Here is a 16395-nt window from a genome sequence, read left to right as displayed (position 1 = left end):
CTAAGCCACCAAGCTACCACTTATCATCTGATCAGTTAGACCATTCAGTCATTGCTGGTTTGTATTGGGGTGGAATAATATCCTATCTTTCTGGATGTAAAAAAAACTAAAGAAAGAAAAAAGAGGTAGAGGGATAGATTAATCAATCTTAGAAGACCAAAAATATATTTTGAGAGGTGGCCAATATTTCAAGGAGTCACTTCTTTAATAGCTATTTAATAAACAGCCTTTGGTATTAGGCTCCAAAAGCCTCCCTTCTATTAGCAGGGTTTTCCCAGCTGGGAGATTTCTGCTTTGGTAGATTTGGGGGTTTGTGCCTCTCACTGTCACTACTGATGCTGTTTTCTAAGGATCCTTGTAGGGTCCTGCCACAGGAGTCTGCTGCCAAGGTCCTAGCGAAGATGTCAGAAAAGAGTCATTAAAGCACCTAATTTGGGGTGAATCTCATTGTCAAGTATACTGATGTACCACTACAGTGGTAACTTTCTGATTGGAATCTTCAGTGGTACTAGACCTTCTATCCTCACCTCCAAGCTCCAAGGTTATGATAAATACCCTTCATGCGATCCTATCCACTCTCCAAAGGGAATCTGGGTTCTAGATGGTAACCCCAAGTTACTATCATGAAATTCATCACTTATTGTTTCTCTTCCTTTCTCTAATCATAACTTTCTTTTTTTTTTTTTTTGCTTTTTGTGAACAGGCAAACTAATTAAAGTAAGTTTTTCTTTTCTTATTATATTAGTCACCATAAAATACTTCATTAGTTTTTGATGCAGTGTTCCAAGATTCATTGTTTATGTACAACACCCAGTACTTCATGCAACACATGCTTCTTGGCACTCCAGTTCCCACATGATCAGTTTGGTGTTTGTTTCTTTTTAAATTTTTTATTTAAATTGAACTTTGTTAACATATACTGTATTACTGGTTTCTGGGGTAGAATTTAGTGATTTATCAGTTGCATAAGAGCCAGTTCTAATTTATCAGCTTTGTTTTTAATCACTAAGCCTGACTGATAACTTCCTTGAAGGATAGGAAAAAAGTAAGTAGAAACCTCATGACTTAAAGGGGTTAGTGTCAGCTGCAACAAAATCTCCTGCCACAGTTACAGAACTCCTTCAGGTCCAAAGAGCCCAAGTCATAAAAGCAATCTCTTTGGACCTCATTTTCCTTATGTGCAAAGTGAGGAGTGAACCACATAATTTTTTAGTTTTCTCCCACTTCTAACACCCCAAGGGTCAGTACATTACAGAAGTTTTAAATTAGGATTTTAGGGTCTTCTATTTGCTTTAATCAAATACCCCACTTCCAACTCCATTCTTGTTGATGTCTCCTGTATCAGGAAATGGCTCTTTATTAATTTGGTAGATACTTATTAAATGCTTACTATGGACTAGGTACTCTCATGGGTACTGAAAGTACAAAGGCTCTGCCCTTAAGAAGCCTGTGGTCTAGTTAATGGATGCTTTCGTCCTTCTTTCTTCTCCCATCTCCTGCAGGTAGTAAATTATTATCATTTACTCATCTCTCTCATCATCCTTTCTCTGTCTCCTTTGATGGCTCCTCTTTCTCCTTGCAGTTCTAATGAATCCCAAGGATTTGTCATCCTTCTATCCTGATTTCTCTCCACCTTCTTCCCCTAGAGGGCTCTCCCAATGGCCATATAACATATACTTTCAAAAATGCTCATTTTCTTGACTACTTTAACCTTTTGGCCTTAGGCCATTCTGTCACACTGACATGCCAGGGCAGCAATCCAAGGCACAGACACTGTAGTTCTATTTATCCACCAAGAAAATTAATCACTTCTGCCTAAATCTGCTCTGGTCATTTCTACCTCATTCCCAGTTCTTGGTTTTGTCTCTACTTTTGGATCTTCTCTTGTCTTTCACACTGCTCACTGAACTTGGTTTCTGTATGAATTTCCTTGGGCTGCTGTAACAAATTACCACAAACTATGTGGCTTAACACAAAAGAAATTATTCTCTCATAGTTCTGGAGACCAGTAGTCTAAAACCAAGATGTCTAAAACCAAAGGGTCTGTTCCCTACAAAAGCTCTTGGGGATAATTCTTTCTTGCCTCTTCTAATTTCTCTTTCTTTCTTTTTTTTTTTTTTTAAAGATTTTATTTATTTATTTATTTGACAAAGAGAGGTCAGGCTGAGAGAAGTTGGGGGGGGGGCAGGCTCCCTGCTGAGCAGAGAGCCCGATGCAGGGCTCTATCCCAGGACTCTGAGATCATGACCTGAGCTGAAGGCAGAGGCTTTAACCCACTGAGCCATCCAGGCACCCCAACCTCTTCTAATTTCTGATGGTTGCTGGCAATGCTTGGCACTCCTTGATCTTTACGTGCACATTGGAGTCTCTGCTTCCATTTTCATATGGCCTTTTCCCCTGTGTCTTTATCTCCCTCTTCTTATAAGGACATTGGATTTAGGGCCTACCCTAATCAATATGACTTCATCTTAATTTAATACATCTGCAGAGACTCTATTTGTGTGTGTTTGTGTGTATCCTACTGGTTCTGTTTTTCTTGTGGATTCTTTATTAATAGAGCATGTAATAAACATTTATTGAATGAATAAACTGAATGTCAAAATGAACAAACAAGCCTTCTATAGCTATGTACTGATTTCATTTTCCCAGCTTTATTATATTCAGCCTTTCACTAACAGATCAATCTTCCTTTAACACCAGTTTTATCACTTTATTCATCTTCTAAGACATTGACTTCAAATGCCTTGTTTGAATTGTCAGGAGCTCACAGTCTGAGTGCTCTATCAAGTAGTAAGATCTAGTGGTCAAAAACATAGTTTACGATATCAAAACGACCTCAGTGCAATCCAGGCTTCACTATTTACCAAATATGTGATCTTGGGCACATTATGTTACTTTTCTGAGGCTCAATTCTCCCATCTATAAAACACATGTTAGTACTTACCTCTAAGAACTAAAAGAGGTAAATAAGACAATATATTTCAGAGTGTTAGCTGAATGCCTGAAAGATACTAAGTACTAAACAAATGGAATGTTCTCATATTATTATCTTCACTCTACCCCAATATGAATTATTCAAACTAGTCAAGCTGGTCTCCTCGAAGGCCCAGAGATTTATTCCCAACCCCATGTCCTCTTAGAAGTGCCCTATTTATTTATTTATTATTTGGTCTCTCTTTCTTACTTTCTTAATTCATCATTTTTGAAAGCTAGACTCAAACCTGTTTCCACCATGTTCAGTCCTCATTTAGCCAACCTGCTTCTCTGTGGGCAATATTGTATCTCTATTGAAAATGTTAGTTTTGCTCCAGGGAAATGGAGCAGATGTGCTTTTCCATATTCTTCCTGCCAAGTACAACTACAAATCCTGAATATATATTTTATTCTATATATAAAGTTAATGGAAGAGGACTTTGAAAATTAGAAAGAAAAAGACAGAATAGTTTAAGACTTAGGGGCACAAAGAACAACACAGTAGTGAGTTCCCTGGTTTTTCTTTTTTGTCTCATATATCCTTAACTTGGAGCTGAAGAAGGAATCAACTCAGAAATGTCAAATAGGCAGAGAGAAAAAAAAGCCCCAACAAAAGCCTTTATCCAAAGGGTTATTTATCCAAAGGACCAAGAAAGGGAAAACCTGGCAAGCCAGAAAACTTTCAGACAATAACAACTCTACTCCAGCCAAACACCACAGAAAACATTATGGCTTCACTCCCACTCATGCCAGCAAAAGCAAAATGGGGAGTCTAGACTTCCACAACTGTGAGGCATTAATAAGACACTCAGTACTCACTCTCAGTGGGGTGTGTCAGAGAAGGCCAAGTAGGTACGTAGGGAGCCTGGGCTTCTATCCCTCTTCCTTTCCCTGGAGCCATCTCAGAGGAAGCCTAGAAGAGATTCAGGGCTTTCAACATCATAGGATAGTATCATAGGATACTCCTATTACAAAAAAAAAAGAAAATCAAAACTGAAAAAACAATGTCATTTTGCATTTGTGCAAAAAAAGAGAGAGAGAGAGAGAGAGAGAGAGAGAAATACTGGGAATTGGGGTGGATGGCAGAGTAGGAGGACACTAAGCTCATCTTGTCCCATAGGTACAACTAGATAACACCCACTTCAGTGTAAATAACCCAGAAAATGACCCCAAACTCCACAGCTAAATGTAGAGAGGAGGTCAGTCACATTGAAGAGGATAGGAAGGGCAGACCTGCAGGACTGACCATGAGAGGGAACAACCCCGGGGCATGGAGAGGGGAGAAAAACAGACTCTCACGTTCGGATAACTGCACGGACAGTATGAATCCCTACAACATGTAGCTTTCAAAACCAGAAGGGCTGAATTTTGTGAGTTCTTACAACCAGTGGGATTTAAAACCTGGAATTTACACAGAACTGTACCCCTAGGGCAAATAATATATTATATGTTAATAATAATAATAAAAATTTTAAAACCCTGGAATTTAAAAAATCAGTGAGCTCAGCTCTGGGACAGCTGGGAGGATATGAGGAAATTGAGTTCCTGCCGTCAAAGAGATAGCACAAAAAACAGCCTGCTAAGATTATCATAGAAGCAGCAGTTTGAAAAATGCCTGGGGCATATGGGAGGGAGAGTATTTTACTAATCTCAGAGTATGTGGTGGTGGGAGATTACTCTAGGATCAAAGGAGCTGGCAGGCACCATTTCCTTCTCAAGCTCCTCAAATAAACATAGGGCCACTTGTAGAATCATTGCAACTCTGACTAACTAACTTGCTAATATTGCCTCCCTGCACCTCCATACTAAAGCAGATCAGCCCCCTCCAATATACTCTTGGCCAGAGCCCATGCAAAGAGATGCCACAAGCCTGGCAGTGTGCAAGCAGCCCACCAACAGTGTATGAAGCACTACTCCCAAGTGACTCCTGTGCCAGAGAGAGGGGAAGATAATCACATAAACCAGTCTGCCTGGGGCCCTAGCAGGGGACTGGGGGCAAACAGCTGGTGTAACTACAGACCCTGTCCACCAAGGAAAGCCTCTTAGGGGATAAGACAAGGAAAGCACCCGGCAGTTTGGTGCTACTGCATCTCTGACAAATGTCTGGTCTGACTCACCTCAAGCCCAGACTGCCTCACTAATACCACAGGGACCAAACATTGCCAACAACAGTTACTGTAGGTGACTGGACTGAAGAAAAGAGCAGCTCAGCCACAATAGCAAAGTGCATGAAACTCACATAAGAGACACTCCTGAAGCACCAGGTTCCACCAGTTCCACACTGCACTGCAGGGCACTACAGGACCTCTTCTTCATAATGCCACTACTTTCAAGTGCAGGAGATGTAGCTGACTTTCCTAACACACAGAAATAGACACAGAATTTTGGACAAAATAAGAAGACAGAGGAATATATCCCAAATGAAAGAACAAGACAAAATCACATCAAGAGACCTACACAAAACAACATAAGTAATATGCTTGATAGAGAATTTAAAGTAAGTCTCATAAAGATCCTCACTGAACTTGAGATAAGGGTGGGAGACTTCAGTAAGACCCTTAACAAAGAGATTTTAAAAAGCGATCAGAGATGAAGAACACATTAAGTGAAATTAAAAATACAAGAGATGGAATTAAAAGTAAACAAGATAAAGCAGAAGAACAAATCAGCAACCTGGAGGAGAAAGTAATCAAGCTAAGCAGGTGGTGGAAGAAAACATAATTATGCAAAATGAGAACAGACTTAGGGAACTCAGTGACACCGTCAAGTATAATAACATTTGAATTATAGGGATCCCAGAAGGAGGAGAGAAAAGGGGGCAGAAAATTGATATGCAGAAATACTAGCTGAAAACTTCCTGAATCTGGGGAAGGAAACTAAAATCCAGATGCAGGAGGCACAGATATTCCCCCATCAAAATCAATCCAGGTAGGTCCCCACCAAGATATATAGTAATTAAAATGGCAAAAAGTAGTGATACAGAGAGATTTTTAAAAGCAGCAAGAGGAAGGCAGTTACACACAAGGGAACCCCTATAAGCCTATTAGCAAATTTTTCAGCAGAAACTTTGCAGGCCAGAAGAGAGTGGCATGACATATTCAAACTGCTGAAAGGAAAATATCTGCCGCCAAAAATACTCTATCTGACAAGCCTATCATTCAGAATAACAGGAGAGATGAAGAGTTTCCCAGACAAACCAAAGTTAAAGGAATTCATGACCATTAAACCAGCCCTAGAATAAACGTGAAAGTAGACTCTTTGAGTGGAAAGAAAAGAACATAAGGAAGAGCAAGAAAAGTAGGTAGCATAAAGGCAGTACAAATAGGTATAACTATAAATATCAAAGCCTCACAAAATAAAAGAATATAAAGTATGATACCATATACCTAAAATGTGGGGAAGGGAGGTGGGAAGGGATAAAGAAAGGGTTCAAACCTAAGTGACCATCAACTTAATATAGACTTCTATATGCTGAAGATGTTATATACAAACCTAATCATAACTATAAATCAAAATCCAGTAATAGATATGCAATAAATAAAGAGAAAGGAATCCAATTATATCATCAGAGAAAGCCAACTTATCATGAGTAAAGAGACATAGGAAAGAAAGGAATAGAGAAGAACTACAAAAACAATCATAAAACAAGTAATAAAATAGCAACAAATATATACCTATCAATAATTAATTTGAATGCAAATGGACTAAACACTCCACTCAAAAGACATAGGGTGATGGAATGGATGAAAAAAATAAGACTCATAGATAGGTTACCTAAGGAGACTCATTTCAGACCTAAAGACACATGCAAATTGAAAGTGTAAGGATGGAGAAGGATTTATTATGCAAATGGATGTGAAAAGAAAACAAAGGTAGCAATACATAGATAACGAAATAGATGTTAAAACAAAGACTGTAATAAGATCTAAAGAAGGATGTTATATAATCATTAAGAGAAAATCCAATAAGAAGATATAACAATTGTAAATATTTATTCACCCAATATAGGAACAACCAAATATATAAAACAGTTCATAACAAACATAAAGGAAGTAATCAATAGTCATACAATAATAGCAGGGGTCTTTAATACCTCACTTACATCAATGCACAGAATGTCCAGACAGAGAATCAACAAGGAAACAGTGGCTTTGAATGACATATTGGACCACATGGATTTAACAGATATTTCAGAACATTCCATCCTAGAACAGCAGATTACACATTCTTTTCAAGTGTACATGGAACATTCTCCAGAATAGATCATGTATTAGGCCACAAAACTGGTCTCAACAAAGTAAAAAAGATCAAAGCATACCATCCGTCTTTTCTGACTGCAGTGTTATGAAACTAGAATGAACCAGAGAAAAAGATCGGGAATATATACAAATATAAGGAGATTAAATAGCATGTTACTAAATAATGAATGGGTCAACCACAAAATCAAAGAAGAAATAAAAAATACATGGGAGACATGGGGTACCTGGAGGGCTCAGTCAGTTAAGCATCTGCTTCTACCCAGGTCATGATCCCAGGGTCCTGGGATCAAGCCCTGCATTGGCTTCCCTACTCAGCAGGGAGTCTGCTTCTCCCTCTCCCTCAGCTGCTCCCCCTGCTTGAACTCTCTTCTCTCTGTTAAATACACAAATAAAATCTTTAAAAAAAATACATGGAGACAAATGAAAATCAAAACACAGTGGTCCAAAATCTTTTGCATGTAGCAAAAGCAGTTCTATTTCTTTTTAAAGATTTATTTATTTATTTTAGAGAAAAAGAGAGCATGCAAGTGGGGAGGAAGGGTAAAGGGAGAGCAAGAGAATCTCAAGCAGACTCCCCACTGAGCATGGAGCTCGATCCCACATCCAGAGATCGTGACTTGAGCTGAAATCCAAGAGTCAGACACTCAACCAACCAAGCCATCCAGGCACCCCAGCAAAAACAATTTTAAGAGGGAGGTTTATAGCAATACAGGCCTATCTCAAGAAACAAGAAAAATCTATAATTAACAGCCCAACCATACATCTAAGGGAACTAGAGAAAGAAAGGCAAACAACCCAAAACCAGTAGAAGGAAGAAAATGATAAAGATTAGAGCAGAAATAAATGAAGTAGAAACTAAAATATACAATAAAACAGATCAATGAAACCAGGAACTTGTTCTTCGAAAAGATCAACAAAATTGATAAATGTTTAGCCAGGCTCATCAAAGAGACAGAGAGAGAGAGAGAGAGAGAGGACTCAAATAAACAAAATCAGATATGAAAGAGGAGAAATGACAACTGATACCACAGAAACACAAAGGATCATAGAAGAATATTATGAAAAGTTATATGTCAACAAATTGGACAACATAGAAGAAATGGATAAATTCCTAGAAACATATAACCTCTCAAAACTGAATCAGGAAGAAATAGATAATTTGAGCAGACCAATTAATAGCAATGAAACTGAATAGGTAATAAAAAAAAAAAAACAACTCAAAAAACAAAAGTCCAAGACCAGATAGCTTCACAAGTGAATTCTATCAAACATCTAAAGAAGAGTTAATACCTATTCTTCTCAAACTATTCCAAAAAATAAAAAAGGAAGGAAAATTTCCAAATTCATTTTATGAGGTCCCCATTACCTTGAGACTAAAATTAGGTAAAGACACTATAAAACAGAGAACTACAGGTCAATATGTCTGTGGAACATAGATGCAACATCCTTAAGGAAATATTAGCAACCCAAATAAAATAATACATTAATAAAAATCATTCACTGCAATGAAGTGGGATTTATTCCTGGGATGCAAGAGTGGTTCAGTATTCACAAAACAATCAACGTGATACATCACATCAATAGGAGAAAGGATAAAAACCATACAATCATTTCAATATATGCATTATAAGCATTTGACAAAGTACAACATCAATTCCTGATTTTAAAAAAACCTCAATAAAGTAGGCTTAGAGGGAACATACCTCAACACAATAAAAGCCAAATTTAAAAATTCACAGCAAACATCATACAAAGTAAGGAAAAGCTGAGAGATTTCCCCTACAGTCAGAAACAAAACAAGGATGTCCAATTTGACCACTTCTATTCATCGAAGTATTGGAATTCCTAGCTGCAGCAACCAGACAAGAAAAATGAATAAAAGGCATCCAAATTCGTAAGGAAGAAGTAAAACTCTGACTATTTGCAGATGACATGATACTATACATAGAAAACCCAAAGACTCCATCAAAAAGTACCAAAACTTCTAGATGAATTCAGTATGTTGACAGGATACAAAATCAATGTCCAGAAATCCATTGCATTTCTATATACTAATAATGAAGCAGCAGAAAGAGAAATTAAGAAAACAATTCTAATTATAATTGCAATAAAATTTAAAAAGTATTTAGGAATAAATTTAACCAAGGAAGTAAAAGGTTTATACTTTGAAAACTATAAAACACTGACAAAATAAGTTGAAGATGATACCACAAATGGAAAGATATTTCATGCTCATGGATTGCAAGAACCAAAATTGTTATAATGTCCATATTCTCCAAAACAATCTACAGATTTAATGCAATCCTTATCAAAATGCCAACAGCATACTAACACAAAAGACCCTGAGTGGCCAAATCAATCTTTTCTAAATAGATTTAAAAACATTAAAAAAAAAAAAGGCTCTATACCGGGCGTGGGGCTTAAACTCAAGACCCCATGATCAAGAGTTACATGCACTACCAACTGAACCAACCAGGTTCCCCAGATGAAGCAATCTTGAAAATGAAAAGCAAAGATGGAGGTATCACAATTCCAGATTTTAAATTATATTACAAAGCCATAGTAATCAAAACAGTGTGGTACTGGCACAAAAATAGACACATACATCAATGGAGCAGAATAGAAAGCCCAGAAAATAACCTCATGATTATATGGTCAATTAGTTTTTGATAAAAAAAGGCAAGAATACCCAAAGGGAAAAAGACAGTCTCCTTAAAAAAACTGTGTTGGGAAAACTGGACAGCTACATGAAAAATAACAAAACTGGACCACTTTCCTATACCATAGTTGAAAATAAACTCAAAATGGGTTAAAAAAAACCTAAATGTGAGAACTGAAACCATAAAAATCCTAGAAAAGAGCACAGGCAAGAATTTTTCTACCATAATGTGGCTATTGGCTATATTTTTCTAGATATGTCTCTGAGGCAAGAAAAACAAAAGCAAAAATAAACTATTGGGACTACATCAAAATAAAAAGCTTCAGCACAGAAAGGAAACATTCAACAAAACTAAAAGACAACCTCCTGAATGGGATAAGATATTTGCAAAGGACATGTCTGATAAAGGGTTACTATCCAAAATATATATTTATACAACTCAACATCAAAAAACCCACAAATAATCCAGTGAAAAATGGGCAGAACATACGAGCAGAGAGTTCTCCCAAGAAGACATATAGATGGCCAACAAATACATGAAAGGATGCTCAACATCACTCATCATCAGGGAAATGCAAATCAAAACCACAATGAGATATAACCTCACACCTGTCAGAATGGCTAAAATAAAAAACACAAGAAACAACAAGTGTTGGTGAGGATGTGGAAAAAAAAGGAATCTTTGTGTACTGTTGGTGGAAATGCAAACTATTGTAGCCACTGTAGAAAACAGTACGGAGGTTCCTCAAAAAGTTAAAAGTTGGTGCTCGCTTCGGCAGCACATATACTAAAAAAAAAAGTTAAAAGTTGAACCACCCTATGATCCAGTAATCACACTACTGGGTATTTATCAAATACAAAAATACTAATTCAAAGGGATACGTGCATACCTATTGCAGCATTATTTATAATACCCAAATTATGGAAGCAGCCAGTGTCCATTGATAGATGAATGGATAAAAAAGATGTCCTTTTATCTTCATTTATTGAGATAAAAAAGAAGGAAAATCTTAAAAAAGAAGGAAATCTTGTCATTTGCAATGACATGGATGAAGCTAGAGAATATAATGCTAAGTGAAATGTCAGAAAGAGAGGGACAAATACCATGAGTTCATTCACATGTGGAATTTAAGAAACAAAACAAACAAGCAAAGAAAAAGAGACAGGCAGACAGACTAGGCAACAGACTCCCAAAAATAGAGAACAGAAGAGGAGTTAAGATGGCAGAGGAGTAGCAGAATGAGATGACACCAGGTCATAGGAGTTCAGCTAGATAGTTATCAAACCAGTCGGAACACCTACAAATCCAACAGTAAATCAAAGAGTAGAAGAGCAGCAATTTAGAAACAGAAAATTGACCACTTTCTGAAAGGTAGGATGTGTGGAGAAGTGAATCCAAAGCAACGGGAAGATACACCACAGGGGTAGGGGCCGGCTCCCGGCAAGCAGTGGAGCAACAGAGCACAAAATATGAACTTTTAAAAGTCTGCACCATTGCGGGACATTGCTCCAGAGGCTAAGCAGGCGTGGAGCCTTCATGGGGACAGTTAGTCTCAGGTCCCATGAGGTCACAGAAGGATTGCGGGTGTCTGAGTTTAGCAGAGCTACCAGGTATCAGAGAAGGGAAGCCGACTACAGAGATGGAGTTGAGGCTTGAGCTCTCAGCTCAGGGTTACCTTAAACTGGGATCCAAGGCACAATTAGACCACTGCTCTTCGAGCAGGGACCCCACAAGTGGCAGATCTGGGGAGACTCAACTTCCTTCTCTGGAGGCAGGAATCTGCTGGGTTTGGAGGCTCCAAACAGGACTGTGTGCCAGAGACAGAAACACTCGGTCACAGGCCAGGTGAGCTCGGAATGCAGCCAGAGACCAGGGAGATGGGAGTGATTTATACCTTTTCTCTGAGGGTGCACTGAGGAGTGGGGTGCGAGCTCTTAGCTCCTCCAGGCTGGAGACTGGGAAGCCACCATTTTCATTCCCATCCTCCAAAACTGTACAGAAAGCATTCAGGGAACAAAAGCTCTGGAGAAAGTGAACCCAAGCAGATTACTTAGACCATCCCCCAGCAAGGGCAGTGCAATTCTGCCTCAGGCAAAGACATTTGAGAATCACTGTAACAGGCCCCTCCCAAGGAGAATCAACAAGAATATCCAGCCAAGACCAAGCTCAGTGATCAAGGAGAACAGCGGAATTCCAGAGAAGGGGAAAGCAAACACAGAATTCATGGCTTTCTCCCCATGATTCTTTAGTCTTGCAAAGTTAAATTTTTTTTATTTTTTTCTTATTCGAATTTTTTTAACTTTTCCTCTTTCATCTTTTCAAGTTTTTTAACTAGTTTATCTTAATACCTTTCTAAAAAAACCTTTTCAAACCTTCATTATTATAGTCATATTTTATCCCTCATCTAACTTTATTTTTTGTCATATTATAGTCATCTTATAGTCATATTTTATCCCTCATCTAACTTTATTTTTTGTATACATGCAGGGTTTTTTTCTTATAAAAACTTTTTGGGATACAATTTCTTCTAATAGATCAAAATATACCCTAAATCTATCACAGGGTTTTGTTCTAGTCTCCAGGCTGAGCAAATTCTCTCCACTTTCTTTCTTTTTCCAACTAACCTATATTATCAAATCCTTTTTTTAGAATTAAAAAAAAAAATTTCACCCTTACAGTCATATTCCATTCTTTATCGTGTTTACCCTTATTTTTGTATACATATAAATTTGTCTTTCTTTAAAAAATTTAGGGGTGCCTGGGCAGCTCAGTGGGTTAAAGCCTCTGCCTTCGGCTCAGGTCATAATCCCAGGGTCCTGGGATTGAGCCCCACACTGGCTCTCTGCTCAGCAGGGAGCCTGCTTCCCTTCCTCTCTCTCTGCCTGCCTGTCTGCCTCCTTGTGATCTTTGTCCATCAAATAAATAAATAAAATCTTTTTTTAAAAAATTGGGGGAGGTAGTTTCTTCTAAGAGACCAAAATACACCCAAAATCAACAGGGTGGCTCTGCTCTACTCACCAGTCTAATATATATATTAATTTAAAATTCTTTTTAAACTTCTTCTTATCCCCTTTCTTCTCCCCCCAATACGGGGTCTCTTCTGATTTGGTTAGCGTACATTTTTCTGGGGTCTTTGCAACTCTTTTAGCATTTTATTCTATTGTTCATATATTCTTATCTGGATAAAATGACAAGGTGGAAAAGCTCACCACAAAAAAAAGAACATGAGGCAGTACTGAAGCCTAGGGACCTAATCAATATGAACATTGGTAATATGTCAGATCTAGATTTCAGAATGACAATTTTCAAGGTGCTAGCTGGGCTAGAAAAAGGCACGGAAGATATTAGAGAAACCCTGTCTGGAGAAATAAAAGCCCTTACTGGAGAAATAAAAGCACTAAAATCTAACCGAGCTGAAATTAAAAAAGCTATTAACAAGGTGCAATAAAAAATGGAGGCTCTTACTGCTACGATAAATGAGGCAAAAGAGAGAATTAGTGATATAGGAGACCAAATGACGGAGAATAAAGAAGCTGAGCAAAAGAGAAACAACTCCTGGACCATGAGGGGAGAATTTGAGAGATAAGGATACCATAAGATGAAATAATATTAGAATAATTGGGATTCCAGAAAAAGAAGAAAGAGAGAGAGGCAAAGAAGGTATATTGGAGTGAATTATTATAAAGAATTTCCCTAATATGGCAAAGGGAACAAGCATCAAAATCCAGGAGGCACAGAAAGCCTCCTTCAAAATCAATAAAAATAGGTCCACACCACGTCATCTAATAGTGAAACTTACAAGCCTTAGTGACAAAGAGAAAGTCCTGAAAGCAGCCTGGGACTAGAAGTCTGTAACATACAATGGTAAAAATATTAGACTAGCAGCAGACTTATCCACAGAGACCTGGCAGGCCAGAATGAACTGGCATGATATATTCAGAGCACTAAATGAGAAAAACATGCAGCCAAGAATACTATATCCAGCTAGGCTGTCCTTGAAAATAGAAGGAGAGATAAAAAGCTTCCAGGACAAATAAAAATGAAAAGAATTTGTAAACACCAAACCAACCCTACATGAAATATTGAAAGGGGTCCTCTAAGCAAAGAGAGAGCCTAAAGTTGTAGACCAGAAAGGAACAGAGACAATATACAGTAACAGTCACCTTACAACTGATACAATGGCACTAAATTTATATCTTTCAATAGTTACCTTGAATGGAAATGGGCTTAGTGCCCTAATCAAAAGACACAGGATATCAGAAATGGATAAAAAACCAAAACCCATCAATATGCTGTCTACAAGAAACTCATTTTAGACCCAAACACACCTCCAGATTTAAACTGAGGGGGTAGAGGGATGCCTGGGTGGATCAGTGGGTTAAGCTTCTGCCTTCAGCTCAGATCATGATCTCAGGGTCCTGGGATTGAGCCCTGCATGGGCTCTCTGCTCAGTGGGGAGCCTGCCTCCCCCATCTCTCTGCCTGCTTCTCTGCCTACTTGTAATCTCGGTGTGTCAACTAAATAAATAAAATCTTTTTAAAAATTGAGGGGGTGGAAAACAATTTACCATGTTAATGGACATAAAAAAAAAAAAAGATGGGGTAGCAAGGTTTACATCCGATAAATTAGATTTTAAGCCAAAGACTATAGTAAGAGATGAGGAAGGACACTATATCATACTCAAAGAGTCTGTCCAACAAGAAGATCTAACAATTGTAAATATATATGCGCCTAACATGGGAGCAGCCAACTATTTAAACCATTTAATAACAAAATCAAAGAATTTTGAATAAAATAATAAATTTTTGAATAAAATAATAAAATAGTAGGGAACTTCAACACCCCCCTCACAGAAATGGACAGATCTAAGCAAAAGATCAATAAGGAAATATAGGTTTTAAATGACACATTGGACCAGATGGACATCACAGAGATATTTAGAACATCCCAAAGCAACAGAATACACATTCTTCTCAAGTGCACATGCAACATTCTCCAGAACAGATCACATCCTGGGTCACAAATCAGGTCTCAACTGGTGCCAAAAGACTGGGATCATTCCCTGCATATTTTCAGACCACAAAGTGCTGAAGCTAGAACTGAATCACAAGAGGAAATTTGGAAAGAACCCAAATACATGGAGGCTAAAAAGCATTCTAGTAAAGAATGAATGGGTCAACCAGGAAATTAAAGAGGAATTGAAAAAATTCATGGAAATAAATGATAACAAAAACACAACTGTTCAAAATCTGTGGGACACAGCAAAGGCAGTCCTGAGAGGAAAAATATACAGTGATACAAGCCTTTCTCAAGAACCAAGAAGGGTCTCAAATACACAACCTAATGTTACACCTAAAGGAGCTGGAGAAAGAACAGCAAGGAAAGCCTAAACCCAGCAGGAGAAGAGAAATTAATAAAGATCAGAGCAGAAATCAATAAAATAGAAACCAAAAGAGCAGTAGAACAAATCAACGAAACTAGGAGCTGGTTCTTTGAAAGAATTAATAAGATTGATAAACCCCTCACCAGACTTATCAAAAAGAAGAGAGAAAGGATCCAAATTAATAAAATCATAAATGAAAGAGGAGAGATCACAACCAACACCAAAGAAATACAAACAATTATAAGAACATATTATGAGCAACTATATACCAGCAAATTTGACAATCTGGAAGAAATGGATGCATTCCTGGAGACATAGAAACTACCAAAAGTGAGCCAGGAAGAAATAGGAAACCTAAACAGACCCATAACCAGAAAGGAGATTGAAGCAGTCATCAGAAACCTCCCAACAAACAAGAGCCCAGGGCCAGATGGCTTCACAGGGGAATTCTATCAAACATTTAAAGAAGAATTAATACCTATTCTCCTGAAACTGTTCCAAAAAATAGAAATGGAAGGGAAGCTTCCAAACTCATTTTATGAGGCCAGCATTACCTTGACCCCCAAACCAGACAAAGACCCCATCAAAAAGAAGAAATACAGACCAATATCCTTGATGAACACAGATGCAAAAATTCTCACCAAAATACTAGCCAATATGATCCAACAGTACATTAAGAGGATTATTCACCACGACCAAGTGAGATTTATCCCTGGGCTGCAAGGTTGGTTCAACATCCACAAATCAATCAATGTGATATAATCCATTAATAAAAGAAAGAACAAGAACCATATGATACTCTCAACAGATGCTAAAGAAGAATTTGTTGAAGTACAGCATCCTTTCTTGATTAAAAAACTCTTCAAAGTGTAGAGATAGAGTGCACATACCTCATACCATCAAAGCTATCTATGAAAAACCCACAGCAAATATCATTCTCTATGGGGAAGAACTGAGAACTTTTCCCTTAAGGCCAAGAATGTGGCAGGGATGTCCACTATCTCCACTGCTATTCAACATAGTACTAGAAGTCCTAACTTCAGCAATCAGACACAAAAGGAATAAAAGGCATCCAAATTGGCAAATAAGTCAAACTCTCACTGTTTGCAGTTTTCTGTGG

General features: G+C 37.8%; 1 protein-coding gene across 1 annotated transcript in view; it reads right to left on the bottom strand.

Moving 5' to 3' along the window:
* Positions 1 to 235: 235 nt before the first annotated feature.
* The window catches only part of LOC132027613 (uncharacterized), a 44654-nt gene continuing 28494 nt past the window's right edge, over positions 236 to 16395 (bottom strand). Inside the window, 2 exon segments of the mRNA XM_059416393.1 lie at positions 236 to 392; positions 5213 to 5330. Of these exon segments, the coding sequence (XP_059272376.1) occupies positions 236 to 392; positions 5213 to 5330 (275 nt within the window).

Source organism: Mustela nigripes, chromosome 12 (genome assembly GCF_022355385.1).
Source record: "Mustela nigripes isolate SB6536 chromosome 12, MUSNIG.SB6536, whole genome shotgun sequence".
Lineage (NCBI taxonomy): Eukaryota > Metazoa > Chordata > Mammalia > Carnivora > Mustelidae > Mustela > Mustela nigripes.
Note: the sequence above shows the minus strand (reverse complement) of the source record. Positions and strands in the feature narration are given on the sequence as shown.